At 41.6% G+C, this 20,262-nt stretch overlaps 1 protein-coding gene across 4 annotated transcripts in view; it reads right to left on the bottom strand.

The window, feature by feature from the left end:
* Nucleotides 1-20,262, bottom strand: part of BMPR2 (bone morphogenetic protein receptor type 2) — a 188,560-nt gene that overhangs the window by 96,736 nt on the left and 71,562 nt on the right. For all 4 annotated transcript variants that reach the window (XM_019022494.4, XM_019022495.4, XM_063695101.1 and 1 more), the window contains exon 2: nt 483-653. In XM_019022494.4, the coding sequence (XP_018878039.2) occupies nt 483-653 (171 nt within the window). The remainder of the gene's footprint in view (nt 1-482; nt 654-20,262) is intronic.

The following is a 20,262-nucleotide window of genomic DNA, read 5'->3' as shown; positions in this document are numbered from 1 at the left end:
AAAATAATCTAAAAATAAATAGCCTTTTATAAATTTGGGCCTTGTGGAGATATACACACACTTTTTTTTTCTTTGAGATGGAGTCTTGCTCTGTTGCCCAGACTGGAGTGCACTGGTGACATCTCAGCTCACTACAACCTCCACCTTCCAGGTTCAGTGATTCTCCTGCCTCAGCCTACTGAGTAGCTGGGACCACAGGCGCACACCACCATACCCAACTAATTTTTGTATTTTTAGTAGAGACGGGGTTTCACCATGTTATTACCCAGGCTGGTCTCAAACTCCTGGCCTCAAGTGATCCGCCCACCTCAGCCTCGAAAAGTGCTGGAATTACAGGAATGAGCCACCACACCTGGCTTTATATATACACTTTTAAATTTACTGTTTTTCTGAACAGGATTTTAACATACTCCCATGTCCTTTTTAGATAAATATCAATTGTATAAAACACAGTCATTTCACGTAAGGAAAGTATCACTTGCCTTGTTTTACAAGATTTATGTCCCCTTTTGATTTCTCCCAAAGGCCATAGCAGGTGCTACCTTTCGAGCATAATATTGTCCCATTTTCATGAGAGATTCTACTCTCACCTATCCCAAGGTCTTGCTGATATGGATCTTTAAATGCACATAGCCGTTCTTGATTCTGCGAAGCTAAAATAAAGGAAATAAAGGAATGACAAATTATTTAATGTTTTCAAAATATTATATAAAATCTTTGTCTTATCTGAATGACTTCATAAATTTCCCTACTAAATTATTTGAATTGAAATCTTTAAATAAATTTGTAATTTTACATTCAATGACGTTCTTCTGTTCATGAATTCATTTGTAAACTCCAAACAAGAAGGAAATTTTAAAATTCTCATTTCCCAAAAGCAATCCCCTCGTACTCAAATTATTCTCACCACTCTTGCTTCTATTAAATAATTTTGGTGTCCAAATAAAAAAAATCATCAAAGAAAATGTCCATGTTCAAAATTACCAAGTCTTCAAAACAAACCTAGAAGGCTGAATAATTCTGGAAATTGCATAATACTTACTTTTATCGTATTTTATAGTCAGTTATACAAAGTTACATACATAATTAGGTATGGTAAACTAATGATACAAAGAGTAACTATGAATGGGTACATGGTTTCTTTTTAGGGTATATATATGTTCTAAAATTAAACTGGTAACCATTGCACAAGTCTGTACATTTGCCAAAAAAATACTGAATTGTTCACTTAAATTGAGTGAACTTCAGGTATAAATTATACTTCAATAAAAAAAATTCTTTCTTTTTTTTTTTTTTTTTGTTTGTTTTTTTTTGAGACAGAGTTTCGCTCTTGATGCCCAGGCTGGAGCGCAATGGCGCAATCTCGCCTCACTGCAACCTCTGCCTCCTGGGTTCAAACAATTCTCTTGCCTCAGCCTCCTGAGTAGCTGGCATTACAGGCATGTGCCACCACGCCCGGCTAATTTTGTATTTTTAGTAGAGATGGGGTTTCTCCATGTTGGTCAGGCTGGTCCCGAACTCTCGACCTCAGATGATCCACCCAACTAGGCCTCCAAAAGTGCTGGGATTACAGGCGTGAGCCACTATGCACGACCAAAAAAAGTACTTTCTGTTATTCAAATTATCAATATAATAACCAGAAAAAGAAATGCTCAATAGACTTATCCTAAAAGGACAACCTAATGTACTTTTAATGCCAATCTTTCTCCACACACATAATCCGATTTAACTAATTTTTGTAGAACATTTGCCACATAATTTATCAGCTAATAAATATTTACCAACATTGTTGAGAATACTAAAGTAAAAGGTTATCGAAAGCAATATCTGATCTTTATTTCATTTCTTACAGTAGGCTTTCCTAATGTGTTTGATTAGCGAAAATAATAGTCTAATACACTTAGCCAATATATTCCTTGGGGGCTTCTGACTTGTTTATTTATTTTGGATGTGTACCTTTAGTATGGCTTAATTCATACGCACCATAGCACTGAGGCTGATTTATTTAAATAATGTTTCTGAACAAAACTAATAACTAAATTCTGGAGATGAAATTAACCAACAATAGTACGAAAACTTAAAAATTTTGTAGATGCTGGTCTTTTATCAATAGTTTAAATATTCTAGACATGATTCATAGGATTAGAACACTGAAAAGAACTTTAGTGTCAGCCGATCAATCTGTCCATTTTATAAATGATTATATAGTGAAAAGCTTCACTCATACCCTTGTTCCCATTTGTCTATTCCGATGTTGCCCTCCTTCCACCCCAGGAAACCACTGTTCTTGGTTACTCAGGCATCCTTTCAAACTTTACCATTACATAATTTCTAAATATATAATATTTACATATTTATAAATGAAGAGATTGGGTTAAGTAAAGACAATGCATAAAAATAGAACCTCTTAAAGGAGTTTTGAACATAAAACTGGTAATACAACTGAAAAATCCAATGTTGGCCAGGCGCAGTGGCTCACACCTGTAATCCCAGGCACTTTGGGAGGCCAAGGCAGGCAGATCAACTGAGGTCAGGATTCGAGACCAGCCTGGCTAACATGGTGAAACCCTGTTTCTACTAAAAATACAAAAAATTAGCCGGGCATGGTGGTGTACGCCTGTAATCCCAGCTATTCAGGAGCTGAGGCAAGAGAATCACATGAACCTGGGAGGTGTAGGTTGCAGTGAGCTGAGATCGCACCATTGCACTCCAGTTTGGGCAAAAAGAGCAAACCTCCATCTCAAAAAACAAAAACAACAACAACAACAACAAAAAACAAAACCATAAGGGCCTGTAGATAGTTGAGCATTTAAAAAAAAAGTATAGTTAAAAAAAAAAAAAAAGGTACGGGGTGGTTTATCCTAGATATGCAAGCCTGGTTCAATATTCAAAAAATCAATTAACGTGCTCTATTAACACCCTGAGTACAAATTAATAGATAAACAGTGGTTACTAGGCTGGGCACGGTGGCTCACGCCTGTAATCCCAGCACTTCTTTGGGAGGCAGAGGCTGGCAGATCACGAGGTCAGGAGTTTGAGACCAGCCGGGCCAACATGGTGAATCCCCGTCTCCACTAAAAATACAAAAATTAGCTGGGCATGCAGGCGCATGCCTGTAATCCCAGCTACTCAGAAGGCTGAGGCAGGAGAATCAGTTGAATCCGGGAGGCAGTGAGCCGAGACCACGCCATTGCACTCCAGCCTGGGCGACAGAGCAAGACTTCATCTCAAAAAAAAAAAAAAAATAGTGGTTCCTAATTTTGGCAGGACTGCATGCAAGGGAGAAGAATTTGGAAATGTGTGGAAGTGGTATTTTACTTTGTTTTGGTTTACCTGTCAAAATGCCTGAAGCATTTTCACTGGCTTTTAGTCCAGTCCCCAGGATAATTAAATATTCTAATATACAAATAGCTTTGCAGGTGGAAGGACCATCTCTTCAAAATGCTACCCCAACCACATACGGGAAACAACAAAGAAAATGTATACTATACACATATGTAACAAACCTGCACGTTGTGCACAGTACCCTAGAACTTAAGGTATAATAATAAAAAAAAAAGAAAATGAATGATAAAAAAAGAAAAAAGTATATTATGATTTCTTACCTTTAAAAAGATAAGAAAAATACAATAAAATATAAATTATGCAGATATGTTTGTGGAATAACTAAGAAAATGTCAAAGGGATGTCATTTTTTCTTTTTCTTATCATTAGCTAAACAACTGAATCCAGTCAATTCTTATTCTCAATTGAACTGCTGCTTCTGATTTAAAACTCTCAATTTTCTAGCTTCCCCTTCTTCCTGGAATTATCATTTTTGTTCAAAACTGTTTGCACAGGTCATTATGAGCATTATATTTTTGGAGGTGAAGCTTGATTTTAGTTCCTTTTCAACAACCTAGGAAGGTTAGACTAATTATACATGCTTACTGATGTTCTTTTATTCAACAAACATACTAGCATGTATCTAAGTATTGTTCTTTTTTTTTTTTTTTTTTTTTTTGAGATGGAGTCTTGCTCTGCTGCCCAGGCTGGAGTGCAGTGGCATGATCTCGACTCACTGCAACCTCCGTCTCCCGGGTTCAAGCCATTCTCCTGCCTCAGCCTCCCAAGTAGCTGGGATTACAGGCATGCATCACCAGGCCCGGCTAATTTTGTATCTTTAGTAGAGACGAGGTTTCATGTTGGCCAAGCTGGTCTCAAACTCCTGACCTCAGGTGATCCACCCACCTTGACCTCCCAAAGTGCTGGGATTACAGGCATGAGCCACTGCACTTGGCCTGTTCTCTTTTTATTATATGTGTTTTTGATAATCAATACTTTCAATATAAAAAGTTTGGTGTGGCCGAGTGCGGCGTCTTGTGCCTGTAATCCCAACACTTTGGGAGGCTGAGGCAGAAGGACTGCTTGAGGCCAGGAGTTTGCACCAGCCCGGGCAACACAGTAAGGTACCCACAAGGAATTAAAAAATTTTTAAATATGGTAGTGCATGCCTGCAGTCCCAGCTACTTGGGAGGCTGAGGCAGATGGATAGCTGGAGCCCAGGAGTTCAGGGCTATGGTGAACTATGGCACCACTGCACCCTAGAGTCTGGGTTACTAGGGCAATACTGTAGCCTATCCTGGGTGACAGAGTGATACCCTATCTCTTAAAAAAAAAAAAAAAAGTTTGGTCTTTTCTCAGGTCAGGAAAATAATATTAATGTATGCTCTGTTAACTGTTTTCATTCATTTTTCTTATGTCTTTTTTTGGAAATGATGACATGGATCCATACTATACTATGGATATATGATTATGGATCCATGGTCTCCAAAATCGGTACATTCTCTTTTATCATTCTCATTGTTTCCTCTGCTTCTGTGAGGCTTTCTCAAGGTGTTCTTCCAATCCTCTTATTCAATTTTGTACTACAATGTCTGTTCTTTATTTCCTTTAACGCTAATTTTATTTTTTCTATTGAATTTTTAGTTTAGCTTGAAATCCTTCAAGATATCAGTACAGTATGTTCTTCTTCTCTGTTTAAAAAATATTCTTAAAGTTTTCTTTTTCTCCATAGCATGGATATTCTAATGTCAAATGCCAAAAAATTTAAACACTGGGCTTTTTTAGTTTAATTTCAAGTAATTTTCAGATGTAGAATCAACCTTTAAGAATTCTTTTTTATGGCTGCATAGTATTCCATGGTGTATATTTACATTTTCTTTATCCAGATTACCACTGATAGGCATTTAGATTGATTCTACTTCTTTGTTATTGTGAACAGTGCTGCAACAAACATACACGTGCATGTGTCCAAAATGGCTGAATTAATTTAGACCCCCATCAACAGTGTATAAGTGTTCCTTTTTCTCCACAACCTTCCTGGCATATGTTATTTTTTGACTTTTTGATAATAGCCATTTTGACCAGTGTGAGATGATATATCATTGTGACTTTGATTTGCATTTCTCTAATGATCAGTGATACTGAGCCGTTTTTTTATATAATTGTTGGCCACATGCATGTCTTCTTTTGAAAACTATCTATTTCCCCTCTCCCTCTCCCTCTCCCTCCCTCTCCCTCTCCCTCCTTTCCACGGTCTCCCTCTCATGCCGAACCCTCTCCCTCTCTTTCCACGGTCTCCCTCTCATGCCGAACCGAAGCTGGACTGTACTGCCGCCATCTCGGCTTACTGCAACCTCCCTGCCTGATTCTCCTGACTCAGCCTGTTGAGTGCCTGCGATTGCAGGTGCGCGCCGCCACGCCTGACTGGTTTTCGTATTTTTTTGGTGGAGACGGGGTTTCGCTGTGTTGGCCGGGCTGGTCTCCAGCTCCTAACCGCGAGTGATCTGCCAGCCTCGGCCTCCTGAGGTGCCGGGATTGCAGACGGAGTCTCATTAACTCAGTGCTCAATGGTGCCCAGGCTGGAGTGCAGTGGCGTGATCTCGGCTCGCTACAACCTCCGCCTCCCAGCCGCCTGCCTTGGCCTCCCAAAGTGCCGAGATTGCAGCCTCTGCCCGGACGCCAACCCGTCTGGGAAGTGAGGAGCGTCTCTGCCTGGCCGCCCATCGTCTGGGATGTGAGGAGCCCCTCTGCCTGGCTGCCCAGTCTGGAAAGCGAGGAGCGTCTCTGCCCGGCCGCCATCCCACCTAGGAAGTGAGGAGCACCTCTTCCCGGCCGCCATCCCATCTAGGAAGTGAGGAGCGTCTCTGCCTGGCCACCCATCGTCTGAGATGTGGGGAGCGCCTCTGCCCCGCCGCCCCGTCTGGGATGTGAGGAGCGCCTCGGCCCGGCCGCGACCCCGTCTGGGAGGTGAGGAGCGTCTCTGCCCGGCCACCCCGTCTGAGAAGTGAGGAGACCCTCCGCCTGGCAACCGCCCCGTCTGAGAAGTGAGGAGCCCCTCTGCCCGGCAGCCGCCCCGTCTGAGAAGTGAGGAGCCCCTCCGCCCGGCTGCCACCCCTTCTGGGAAGTGAGGAGCGTCTCCGCCCAGCAGCCACCCCGTCCGGGAGGGAGGTGGGGGTCAGCCCCCGCCAGGCCATCTGCCCCGTCCGGGAGGGAGGTGGGGGGTCAGCCCCCTGCCCGGCCAGCCGCCCCATCTGGGAGGTGAGGGGCGCCTCTGCCCAGCCGCCCGTACTGGGAAGTGAGGAGCCCCTCTGCCCGGCCAGCTGCCCCATCCGGGAGGGAGGTGGGGAGATCAGCCCCCCACCCGGCGAGCCGCCCCGTCCGGGAGGGAGGTGGGGGGGGTCAGCCCCCCGCCCGGCCAGCCACCCCGACCGGGAGGGAGGTGGGGAGATCAGCCCCCCACCCAGCGAGCCGCCCCGTCCGGGAGGGAGGTGGGGGGGTCAGCCCCCCGCCTGGCCAGCCGCCCCGTCCGGGAGGTGAGGGGCGCCTCTGCCCAGCCGCCCCTACTGGGAAGTGAGGAGCCCCTCTGCACGGCCAGCCGCCCCGTCCGGGAGGGAGGTGGGGGAGTCAGCCCCCTGCCCGGCCAGCTGCCCCGTCCGGGAGGGAGGTGGGGGGGTCAGCGCCCCGCCCGGCCAGCCGCCCCGTCCGGGAGGTGAGGGGCGCCTCTGCCTGGCCGCCCCTGCTGGGAAGTGAGGAGCCCCTCTGTCCGGCCACCACCCCATCTGGGAGGTGTACCCAACAGCTCATTGAGAACGGGCCATGATGACAATGGCGGTTTTGTGGAATAGAAAGGGGGGAAAGGTGGGGAAAAGACTGAGAAATCGGATGGTTGCTGTGTCTGTGTAGAGGGAGGTAGACATGGCAGACTTTTCATTTTGTTCTGTACTAAGAAAAATTCTTCTGCCTTGGGATCCTGTTGATCTATGACCTTACCCCCAACCCTGTGCTCTCTGAAACATGTGCTGTGTCCACTCAGGGTTAAATGGATTAAGGGCGGTGCAAGATGTGCTTTGTTAAACAGATGCTTGAAGGCAGCATGCTCCTTAAGAGTCATCACCACTCCCTAATCTCAAGTACCCAGGGACACAAACACTCTGCCTAGGAAAACCAGAGACCTTTGTTCACTTGTTTATCTGCTGACCTTCCCTCCACTATTGTCCTATGACCCTGCCAAATACCCCTCTGCGAGAAACACCCAAGAATGATCAATAAAAAATAAAATAAAATAAAATAAAATAAAAAAGATTAAAAAAATGTAAATCATAAAAAAAACTAAAAAAAAAAAAAAAAGAAAACTATCTATTTCCTTTGCCCACTTTTTAATGAGGTTGCTTTCTTCTTGTAAATTTGTTTAAGCTCCTTATAGATGCTGGTTATTACACCTTTGTCAGATGCATAGTTTGCAAAAATTTACTCCCATTCTGTAGGTTGTCTGTTTACCCTGTTGATAGTTTCTTTTGCCGTGCAGAAGCTCTTATGTTTAATTAAATCTCATTTTGCTTTTGTTTTTTGTTTTGCTTTTGCTTTTGTTGCAATTGCTTTTGGCATCGTCATGAAAACTGCCTGTTCCTATGTCCAGAATGGTATTGCCTAGGCTGTCTTCCAGAATTTGTATGGTTTTGGGGCCATTATCCTTAGCAAACTAATACAGGAACAGAAAACCAAACACCACAGGTTCTCAATTATAAGTGGGAGATAAATGATGAAAACACATGGACACATAGAGGGGAACCCCACACACTGGGGCCAGCAAAGGGTGGAGGGTGGGAGGAGGGAGAGGATCAGGAAAAATAACTAATGAAATACTAAGCTTAATACCTGGGTGATGAAACAATCTATACAACAAGTTTACATAACACAAGTTTACATATATAACAAACCTGCACATGTACCCCTGAACTTAAAAGTTAAATGTAAAGAAAATTCTTAATAAGGTTCTATTTCTTGTGATGTATAATTTCTACTATTTTTATTCAACAGGTATGGAGCTACATTGATAAATCATTTTTGCCAAAGTTGTACAAAAATATAGATGTTTGCCAAACAACTAAAAGTAGGTAAAAAGAGGAGTGTGAGGGTTGTGAAAGTGAGCTGCCAAATGGTAGCTGACAAAAAGTTCGTTAAACAAGTATCCAAAAAACTAAAACCTCAGAAAAGAAGAGAGTACACTCAATCAAAGAGGAAGGCTTAAAGGAGAAAAATAAAAAGGATTTTCAGCAGAGAGACAGTATAAAAACAACTTTATATTTGGCAGCAGGACATCTTACTTTCTCACTCCAACGTTTTGAGAACAGCCTACACTTTTTCTATCTTCAAGATATTGCATGCAAGGTAGGTCCATAAATGTAAAACTCTAGAAACTGTACACAATTATGAAGAACAGCTTTTCAAATTAACTCTATAAAAACTTTTTAGAACCTAATGATAACCAATTTATACACAGGGAAGATTTGGCAGGGATAAAAATTGTAATTATAAATAAGTTTGCTTATAGGCAGATACAAATTGAAGTCCCAAATGTATAAGAAAATTGGGTTAGAGAATGCAAAAAATACACGTCAAATAAAAAGAAAGCCACCTTTTTGAATAAAGAAAAATGTGCACATTAAAGAAACAATCACCACTGGTTATCATCTATTCTAAAGATCTGTTAAACTCAGAGCTATAGAAAGGATAAAGAGGACAATTTGACAGAATACAGCAGAGGCCAAATTCTAACTGAGCACACTAACAAAGATAGACTATAAGAGAATTAAGCATTTAATTTAAAAAAAATTTTTTTTTTTTGAGACAGGGTCTCAGTAAATATTGCCCAGCTTGAGTGCAGTGGCACAACCTTGGCTCACTGCAACCTCTGGCTTTCAGGCTCAAGGGATCCTCCCACCTAAGTCTCCTGAGTAGCTGGGACCACAAGCACATGCCACCAAGCCCGGCTAATTTTTGTGTGCGTTTTTTGGTTTTTTTTTTGTTTTTGTTTTTTTTGTAGAGACAAGGTCTTGCTATGTTGCCCAGGCTGGTCACAAACTCCTGGACTCAAGTGATCCTCCTGCCTTGGCCTCCGGAAGTGCTGGGATTGCAGGAGTGAGCCACAGTACCTGGCTCAAAAATTTTTTAAATATTATATATATGGCAAATAAATGCTTTAAACAAAAAGTATCACTATACAGAATTGTCCATGTGTTACCATATCATTTAAACTGAAGGTGTCCAATCATTTACTTGAAAAACAAGTAAAGTCTGGGCATGGTAGCTCACACCTGTAATCCCAGCACTTTGGGACGCCAAAGTGGGCAGATCACCTGAAGTCAGAAGTTCAAGACCAGCTTGGCCAAAATGGAGAAACCCCGTCTCTACTAAAAACTACAAGAATTACCCGAGCGTGGTGGCGTGTGCCTGTCATCTCAGTTACTTGGGAGGCTGAGGCAGGAGAATCGCTTGAACCCCAGAGGCGGAGGCTGCAGTGAGCCAAGATCACACCATTGCACTCCAGTCTGGGTGACAGAGCAAAACTCCATTTCAAAAAAAAACAAAAAAGTCAAACTTGCAATCTACGTCTTGTCCTTTGAGTAGAAGTGTCTCATTCTACTATATGATGTTGGGGGAAAAAGATGAAAGTATGACACAGAAAAATTAGCATAGGTTTCCAAAGATTTTAATGGCTTATCTATAATTCTCTCTCTCTCTCTCTCTATATATATATAATCTTGCTAAAAATAATATAAAATATCTTTATATTATTGCTTGCTAAAAATAATTGATCTTTATGTCATTTTTCTGTTTCTTCTTTCATTCTAAAAAAAGTCATAAATCTATATTGATGAAGAAATCACTAGAAATAGATAATAGTCATGAAAAATTATTATATCATGTTCATGATAAATGAGCTATATTAAAGCTGAGCACAAAAAAAAAACCCTTAATCATCTGAAGCAATGAATAACTGAAACACGGTATGACAGCTACAGTATGCAAAACCCAAACATATATAAGGCTATTTATTATTCTAACTCAAAATCTTATTACATGAGGTTTAATCTCATTCATTGTTTTGGATCAGATTCTAATACTAGTGTCTCTCAATAGAGAGACAGATGATTGATAGGTAGGTAGGTAGGTAGATAGATAATAAATCTGTTTTGAAAATATGGTCAATTTGGCAGACAATAGTATATGGGTTATTGGAAAGGTATATCCCCTTCTAAAAATCCCAAGACACTTTAAAAAAAAGAAAGGAGTGAAAAAAGGAAAGAATACAGGTTCAACTTACACATTTATATACAGTTATTAGGAGAGTTCACACTATTGTGTGTCTTCTAAGAGATACCCACATATGAAGCCATGTATACTGTATAGTTTACATGCAATCTCCACACTCGGGTTCACTGTGAGTAGCAGAGATATATGAAAGGGCTTTGAAAAGTGCTATAAAGTCTGGACACGGTGGCTCATGCCTGTAATCCCAGCACTTTAGGAGGCCGAGGCTGGTGAATTACCTGAGGTCAGGAGTTCAAGACCAGCCTGACCAATATGGTGAAACCCCGTCTCTTCTAAAAATACAAAAATTAGCCGGGTGTGGTGGCACACGCGTATAGTCCCAGCTACTTGGGAGGCTGAGGCAGAAGAATTGCTTGAACTCAGGAGGCAGAGGTTGCAGTGAGCTGAGATCGTGCCACTGTACTCCAGCCTAGGCGACAGAGCGAGACTCCCTCTGGGAAAAAAAAAAAAAGAAAGAAAGAAAAGTGCTATATAAATAGAACCAATCGGTCGGGCGTGTGATTCGCGCCTGTAATCCCAGCAGTTTGGAAGGTCGAGATGGGCGGATCATGAGGTGAGGAGTTTAAGACCAGCCTGACCAACATGGTGAAACCCCATCGCTACTAAAAGTACAAAACTTAGCTGGGCGTGGTGGTGGGCGCCTGTAATCCCAGCAACTTGGGAGGCTGAGGCAGGAGAATCATTTGAACTCGGGAAGCGGAGGTTGCAGTGAGCCGAGATTGCGCCATTGCACTCCAGCCTGGGCGACACGGCAAGACTTCATCTCAAAAAAAAAAAAAAAAAATCATAGTGTCCTTTGTGATGAGATCTGAAACAGGTAATTAGCAATACTACTTTACTTTTTTTTTTTTTGAGACGGAGTCTCACCCTGTTGCCCAGGCTGGAGTACAGTGGCGCAATCTCGGCTCACTGCAAGCTCCGCCTCCCGGGTTCACATCATTCTCCTGCCTCAGCCTCCCAAGTAGCTGGGACTACAGGCGCCCACCACCACACCCAGCTAATTTTTTGTATTTTTAGTAGAGACGGGGTTTCACTGTGTTAGCCAGGATGGTCTTGATCTCCTGACCTCATGATCTGCCCACCTTGGCCTCCCAAAGTGCTGGGATTACAGGCGTGAGCCACCGCCCCTGGCAATACTACTTTAATTTTAAGATAAAAAGTACACAAAAGAACATACCATGAAAATAATCCAAAAACACTTTAAAATAAAACTAATCACTCCCCACAAACAAAAAACTCTCCACTTCTTAAAGGAGTTCATTATAATGGATTTTTACTGAGGAAAGCAGACTTCAAGTAAGACACAATCACAGCATTGTTTCTCACTCAAAATAAGAGTAACGTCTTTTGTGTGATCGATAGCTATCATGACTTCCATATACTATATATCAGCACCATCCAATATAATTTTCTGTGAAAATGGAAATATTCTATAATCTACATTGTCTAATACAGTAACCAGTAGTCATATTTTTTTATTTTTTTATTTTTAGATAGAGATGGGGTCTGGCTATGTTGCCCAGTCTGGTCTCAATTTCCTGGGCTCAACCAATCCTCCTAACTTGGCCTCCCAAAGTGCTGGGATTATAGGTGTGAACCATCACTCTCAGTCACCTTATTTGGATATTAAGCACTTGAAATACGGTTAGTGTGACTGAGGAACTGAATTTTTAGTATTGTTTTAATTTCAATTAATTGCAATGTAAATTTAAATAGCCACTGCTGTAAGACTTAAAATTGTGTTCCCCTCAAATTCACATACTGAAACCCTAACCCACAATGTGATGTTATTTGGACATGGAGCCTCTGGAGGTAACTAGGTTTCAAGGACGTCATGAGACAGGATTAGTACCCTATAGGAACAGACACTGCAGAGCTTGCTTCCTCTCTCTGTGCTATGTGAGGACACAGAGAGAAGGTGGCCATCTGCAAGCCAGGAACAGACGCCTTACCAGGGATCCAAATCATCTAGCACCTTGATCTTGGACTTCCCAGCTTCCAGAGCTGTGAAAAAATAAATTGCTGTTGTTTCAAGACATGGAGTCTACTGTATTTTGTTGTGGCAGTCCAAGCCAACTAATATAACCACGTGTCTCTAGTGCTATTTTAGACAGTGCAGCTCTAGAGAGTTTATATAAATATACTAAGCACTATATATAAACAAAATTGTCAAATTGTAATCATGTTTTGGTTTTGTCCATTAAAGCACAACTGTAAATTGTTCTGATAATCCCTGCTTCTCCTAAAAGACTTCCTCCTCACAGACTTAGAGCAAGTACTATAAATGAGTGCTCAATAATGTAACAAGTTACTAGATAACAAGTAACAAGTAACTAGATAAGTTAGTAGGTAAGTTACTTGGTTATAGACTGTTACCGAAACTCAAATACCAGGCCTCTTGGCTTTATCCCCGATTTACTTCCAGCAAGTAGCCTTCTCTTACATAAATGGGAATTTAAAACTTTAGTATTCCAGTAGCATCTGGATATTTAAATTCTACATATTCAGGGCTGGGTGCAGTGGCTCACCCCAGTAATCTCAGCACTTTGGGAGGCCAAGGTGGGCGGATCGCTTGAGCTCAAGAGTTCGAGACCAGCCTGGGCAACATGGCAAAACCCTATCTCTACCAAAAATACAAAAAATTAGCCAGGTGTGGTGGTGTGTGCCTGTAGTCCCAGCTACTTGGGAGGCTGGGGTGGAAGGATCACTTGAGCCCGGGAGGTGGTGATTGCAGTAACCCAAGTTCATGCCACTGCACTCCAGCTTGGGTGACAGTGAGACCCTGTCTCAAAAACAAAAATTAAAAATAAATTTTTTTACTTATTCAGAAATAAAATAATAAAATGGGGAGTGGTCCTAGTCTTACTGCAATATTTTACTCACCTTCTTGATAGCATCTCTTACTAAAAATTTTTTAACTTTTGTGGGTACATAGTAGGTATATATAAGGTACATGAAATATTCTGATACAGACATGCAATGAGTTAACAATCACATCAGGGTAAATGGCATATGCATCCCCTTAAGCATTTATTCTTTGTATTACAAACAATCCAATTATACTCTATTAGTTATTTTTAATGTATAACAAATTATTGTTGACTGTAGTCACCTTGTGCTATCAAATATTAGATCTTATTCATTCCATCTAATTATACTTTTGTACCCATTAACCATCCCCACTTCTGCCCTGTCCTTACCCCCTCTGCCACTATTCTTCTCAGCCTCTGGTAACCATCTTTCTACTCTGTATCTCCATGAGTTCAATTGTTTTAATTTTGAGCTCCCACAAACAAGTAAGAACATGCAAAATTTGTCTTTCTGTGCCTAGCTTATTTCACTTAACATAATGTCCTCCAATCCATGTTGTTGCAAATAACAGAATCTCATTCTTTTTTATGGTTGAATAGTACTCCATTGTGTATATGTACCACATTTTCTTTATTCATTCACCTGTTGATGGCCACTTAGGTTGCTTCCAAATCTTGGCTATTGTGAACAATGGTGAAGTAAACAAGGGAGTGCAAACATCTCTTTGATATACTGATTTCCTTCCTTTTGGGTATATACTTAGTATTACTAAAAATTATTATTAAAAGTAATAGAATTTTAAATAATGGGCAGAATTTCTGATAATGAAGGGACTATAAATAATTTACTCAAAAAAAAGACAGTATATATTAAACTGCAATGATAAGATCCACAATTTGATCATGTCATGTCCTTGCTTGAAACATTTTAGTGATTTCCTACCATCTTCAGGAAAATTTCCAAAATCCTTAAGATGTTGTACAAGGACCTACATAATCTAGAAACTCCAAATCCCTCCAGCTTCATCCAGATAGCACACATAAAATACCATTCTCTTTTTCACATCAAGGCCTTCATGCATTCTGTTCTCTTTACCTGGAGTGCCTCATTTATTTACTTTCTGTTCCTCTTAAACATTTCTCTGAAGACTCCTACTCTAATTACCCCAGACCACTGAGGCGGGATCCCCTATCACATACTTCCATAACATTCTATACTTATTCACACAATCCCCATACTTCTTACTACTTGTAAATGTGCTTAGCGTGTTCATTAAAGTATAAGCTAAAATAAGAGCAGGGGCTGAGTCCTTGTTCACCATTGTGTTTTTAGCACATGGCATTATACTTGGCATTCAACAAGTATTTATTGAATAAGTAAATGATTGATGTACTTCTTTCCCCTAATTTTTGCCACTAACAAGAACTATTAGAACCAATTATTTTAAGAGACAGGGTCTTGCTATGTTGCCCAGGCTGGACTTGAACTCCTGGGCTCAAGTGATCCTCCTGCCCTGGTCTCTGGATAGTTGGGACTATAGGCACAAGCCACAATGCCTGACTACTAGAACCAATCTTTTTTATTAATGAAAACCAAAAACAAAACAGGAAAATGAAATCATATATCACACAAAAACTCACACAATAGCAATTTATTTACAATATGTAAACAACTGTTCATAAATTGGTGATCAACAAAATGTGATACAACCATATAAGTTACTACTCAGCAATAAAAGGAATAGATTATGTAACAATATGGATAAATATCAAAAACATTGTTCAGAGCAAAAGAGATCACACACAAGTGCATATAGATTCCGTTCATATGAAATCCTAGAGAATACAAAGTAATCTAAAGCAGATCAGTCATTGCCTGGTGCTAAGGGCAAGGGGCAAACAGAATACAAAGGGGCATAAGGAATCTTTGGGGGATGATAAAAATGTACTGTATGTTGAGTATGGTGGGGAGTTTCATGACTATTACACAATTATAAAAACTCATCAAATTGGCCAGGCGCAGTGGCTCACGACTGTAATCCCAGCACTTGGGGAGACTGAGGCAGGCAGATCACCTGAGGTCGGGAGGTTGAGACTAGCCTGACCAACATGGAGAAACCGCATCTCTACTAAAAACACACACACACAAAATTTAGCCAGGAGTGGTGGCTCATGACTGTAATCCCAGCTACTCGGGAGGCTGAGACAGGAGAATCGCTTGAACCTGGGAGATGGTGGTTGTGGTGAGCTGAGATCATGCCATTGCACTCCAGCCTGGGCAACAAGGGTGAAACTCTGTCTCAAAAACAACAACAACAAAAAACAAAACAAAAACTCATCAAATTGTAGTTTTTTGTTGTTGTTTTGAGACAGAGTCTCGCTCTTGTCCTCCAGGCTGGAGTGCAATGGCACGATCTCGGCTCACTGCAACCTCTGCCTCCTGGGTTCATGCAATTCTCCTGCCTCAGCCACCCGCGTAGCTGGGATTACAGGCACCTGCCACCACACCCGGCTAATTTTTGTATTTTTAGTAGAGACGGGGTTTTGCCATGTTGCCCAGGCTGGTCTCGAACTCCTAACCTCAGGTGATCCTCCCGTCTCGGCCTCCCAAACTGCTGGGATTACAGGCGTGAGCCACTGTGTCCGGCCCGAATCGTACAGTTTTAAATAGATGCAGTTTATACCTCAATGAAGTCCATTTTTTCAAAGGCAAGACACAATATAGAGCTGAATAGGACAACATATAGTTCAGGGGAATTTAAATATTTTTCATTCATGTTATTAAAAGGTGTTATTGAGTCACAGAATCCTAGGCATAACCTATAATTGAAAAGTAGGATCTATAAGTGAATATAAATTTTCCCATAAGTTTAACTGATAGAAATTTTTTAAGACCTTCACTGTCATTCTGTATCTAAAAATACGAGAGTCACATAACACCCATTTTTCAGTAGTTGTAATATATTTATCTGTACTGGAGAAGTCTAAATGTCTTATCTTTACCCTGGAATGAAGTTCAGGGACTAATTCTGGGCATGCTTGTGTGTTTGGCTTTGGTTTATCTAAATGTCAAAATGAACTATCTAAAATAAACAACACAGGAACCTTGCAGTAATGGGGCAAATAACTAAATAGCTGAAGCAATAGTATTCCTTTTCCAGAACACAAACTTCTCAAGACAAATACAACTGGGATTTCAGAGTATCACAAATTCTGTTATGAAATATATGAAAAACAGAGTATCTTAATCTAACATAACTGTCCCTATAAAATTTAGTGTAAACTCAAATTTCTAAATTTAAGTATATAAATCAAGCAAAAGAGTCCTCTATTTTCCCAATGTTATGGTGAAATCTTTTTTTTTTTTTTTTTTTTTTTTTTTGAGATGGAGTTTCACTTTTGTTGCCCAGGCTGAAGTACAATGGCATGATCTGGGCTCACTGCAACCTCCGCCTCCCAGGTTCAAACGATTCTCCTGCCTCAGCCTCCCAAGTAGCTGGGATTACAGGCATGCGCCACCACGCCCGGCTAATTTTGTATTTTTAGTAGAGACGGGGTTTCTCCATGTTGGTCAGGCTGGTCTCAACCTCCCAACCTCAGGTGATCCACCTGCCTCGGCCTCCCAAAGTGCTGGGATTACAGGCATGAGCCACCTCGCCCAGCCCATGGTGAAATCTTTTGTAAAGCAAATAATCCTTTCAAAAATAAAATATTCATCCCTTAATTTACATATTTCTGTATCTAGAATACAACAGATTAAATTATCATTTTGCTGAGCATTCTCATGATGTCAGAGAAAGATCATAGTAGGAAAGAGATTAAAATCTTCATAAGGTACCTACCTGTTCAGGATGTTCTCAAATTTGATGTTGTGTTGGGGATCCCTGAGACCCACAGAATTCAGCACAAAGTTGTACTCAAGGCTATAATGCTTTTTGTTGTTGTTGTTCTTGTTGTTGTTTTTTGAGACAGAGTCTCGCTCTGTTGCCCAGGCTGGAGTGCAGTGGTGCCATCTTGGCTCACTGCAACCTCCACCTCCCTAGGTCAAGCAATTCCCCTGCCTCAGCCCCCCAAATTGCTGGGATCACACGTGCATGCCATCAAGCCTGGCTATTTTTTTTTTTTTTTTGTATTTTTAGTAGAGATGGGGATTCACCACGTGGGCCAGACTGGTCTCAAACTCCTGACCTCAGGCAATCCACCCACCTCAGCTGGGTGTAATCCCAAAGTGTTGGGATTACAGGCATGAGCCACCGCACCCAGCCTCAAGGCTATAATATATTACAGCAAAATAATACAAACCAAACTCAGCAACAGGAAAAGACATGAATCAAAGTCAGGAGAAAACCAGGTGTAAACTTCCATCAGTTCCATGGAGTTACATAGGGTGCATTTAATTCCTCTAGCAGTGAATTGTGACAAAACGTGTGAAATGTTGTTTAACCAAGGAAGCTCATTAGAGACTCAGTGTCCAAAGTTTTTACTGGGTCATGGGTCACATAGGCATACTTAGCCTAGCAGGTATCCAAATTCCCAGAAGAAAGGGAGGCATTCAATATAAAGCATATTTCCACATTGTTTGCACAAACACTTTAGGCATAGTAAACCACTCATATCGGTTTGGGAATGGTGGGAACACTCCCAAAATCTAAATTCCTAAATGCCAGCTAAGGGCCAAGTTGCAAGCAGGCCATTCTAAAGATAGCAGTCTCAGGTCTGTTATTTTTTTATTATTATTATTATTTTTTTTTTTTTATTTTTTTGAGATGGAGTTTCGCTCTTGTTGACCAGGCTGGAGTGTAACAGCGCAATCTTGGCTCACTGCAACCTCCACCTCCCGGTTTCAAGCGATTCTCCTGCCTCGGCCTCCTGAGCAGCTGGGATTACAGGCATGTGCCACCATGCCTGGCTAATTCTGTATTTTTAGTAGAGACAGCGTTTCTCCATGTTGGTCAGGCTGGTCTCGAACTCCCGACCTCGCCTGCCTTGGCCTCCCAAAGTGCTGGGATTACAGGTGTGAGCTGCCACCCCCACCCCAGGCCTGCTATTTTAACTCTTTTCTGTACACCTAAAGAGAAAGACAAGCAAAAGCTGATTAAAACAAAAAATACACACACACACACACACACACACACACACACACACACACACACACCAATTCTAAGCTGACAAAATAATCCAAGCTTTCCCAAACAGCAGTAAGATATATTGTTCTCTCCTAATTCAGAGCCAACAGCTAAACCACAGAAAAGCACATAAGCCACGCTTAAACCTCTGAGGCTTACATATCCTGGAGTCTACATAAAAATCAGTCATTAAAGAGGCTGGGCGCGGTGGCTCATGCCTGTAATCTCAGCACTTTGGGAGGCTGAGGCAGGCGGATCATGGGGTCAGGAGATCGAGACCATCCTGGCTAACATGTCGAAACCCCGTCTCTAATAAAAATACAAAAAATTAGCCAGGCATGGTGGCACGTGCCTGTAGTTCCAGCTACTCGGGAAGCTGATGCATGAGAACTGCTTGAACCCGGGAGGAGGAGGCTGCAGTGAGCCAAGGCCAAGACATTGCACTCCAGCCTGGGCGACAGAGCAACACTTTTATTTATTTATTATTATTTTTTTTTTTCTTTTTTTTTTTTGAGACGGAGTCTCCTTCTGTCGCCCAGGCTGGAGTGCAGTGGCACAATCTCGGCTCACAGCAAGCTCCGCCTCCCGGGTTCACGCCATTCTCCTGCCTCAGCCTGGGACCTGGTAGCTGGGACTACGCCAGCCACCACGCCCAGCTAATTTTTTTGTATTTGTAGAAGAGACGGGGATTCACCATGTTAGCCAGGATGGTCTCGATATCCTGACCTCGTGATCCGCCCGCCTCCGCCTCCCAAAGTGCTGGGATTACAGGCTTGAGCCACCGTGCCTGGCCAACACTCTGTCTCAAAAAAAAAAAAGTCAAATACTTATTAGGTGCGGGTTATGTGCCCGGCAGTATTCTAAACCAGGAAAAATGCTGGGAATAAGACAGTGCCCACCTACCCTTAAGGTGTTATATTCTAATGGTGTAAATATAAGTCATAAACCCATAAACAAATAAATAAGAATTCCATGAGATGGTTTTGGATGACTCTATTTTTTCAACCCATGTTGCAATGGGTGGCCATCCTCATTAGCTACTCTTAAAAGAGGACTAAATTTTGAATATCCTAGAAACATTCTTAACCTACATAATTTTCTATAACCTGCCTGGAGAGCATCATAAAATAACAATTTTAAATATGGATGTTCCTAAGACTCCACATTCCCTTTCAAATTTTTATATTAAAAAATACAAATATGTATAAGCGTACTTACTTACTAGAACATTATTTGTAATAGCAAACACTGGTAATCATTTCTCTCTTTTTGTGTATGTGAGACAGGGTCTTGCTCTGTCACCCAAGCTGGAGTGCAATGGTGCAATCACAGCTCACTGCAGCTTCAAACTCATGGGCTCAAGGGATCCTCCCAGCTCAGCCTCCCGAGTAGCTGGGACTATAGGCACATGCCGCCATGCCTGTCTAGTTTCTTAAACACATTTTGTAGAGATGGGGTCTCGCCATCTTGCACAAGCTAGTTCAAGGAATCCTCCCACCTCAGCCTCCCAAAGTGTTGGGATTTACAGGTGTGAGCCACTGCACCCGGCCAGTAATCAGTTCTCTATAGATATATTTAGGTTGTCAAAATCATACTACACCCCAAAATAAAATACTATGCAGTCATGAAAAATTGTTTAGATGTGATTTGTTGACAGAGTCTCACAGCAT

This window comes from Gorilla gorilla, chromosome 11, assembly GCF_029281585.2.
Source record: "Gorilla gorilla gorilla isolate KB3781 chromosome 11, NHGRI_mGorGor1-v2.1_pri, whole genome shotgun sequence".
Lineage (NCBI taxonomy): Eukaryota > Metazoa > Chordata > Mammalia > Primates > Hominidae > Gorilla > Gorilla gorilla.
Note: the sequence above shows the minus strand (reverse complement) of the source record. Positions and strands in the feature narration are given on the sequence as shown.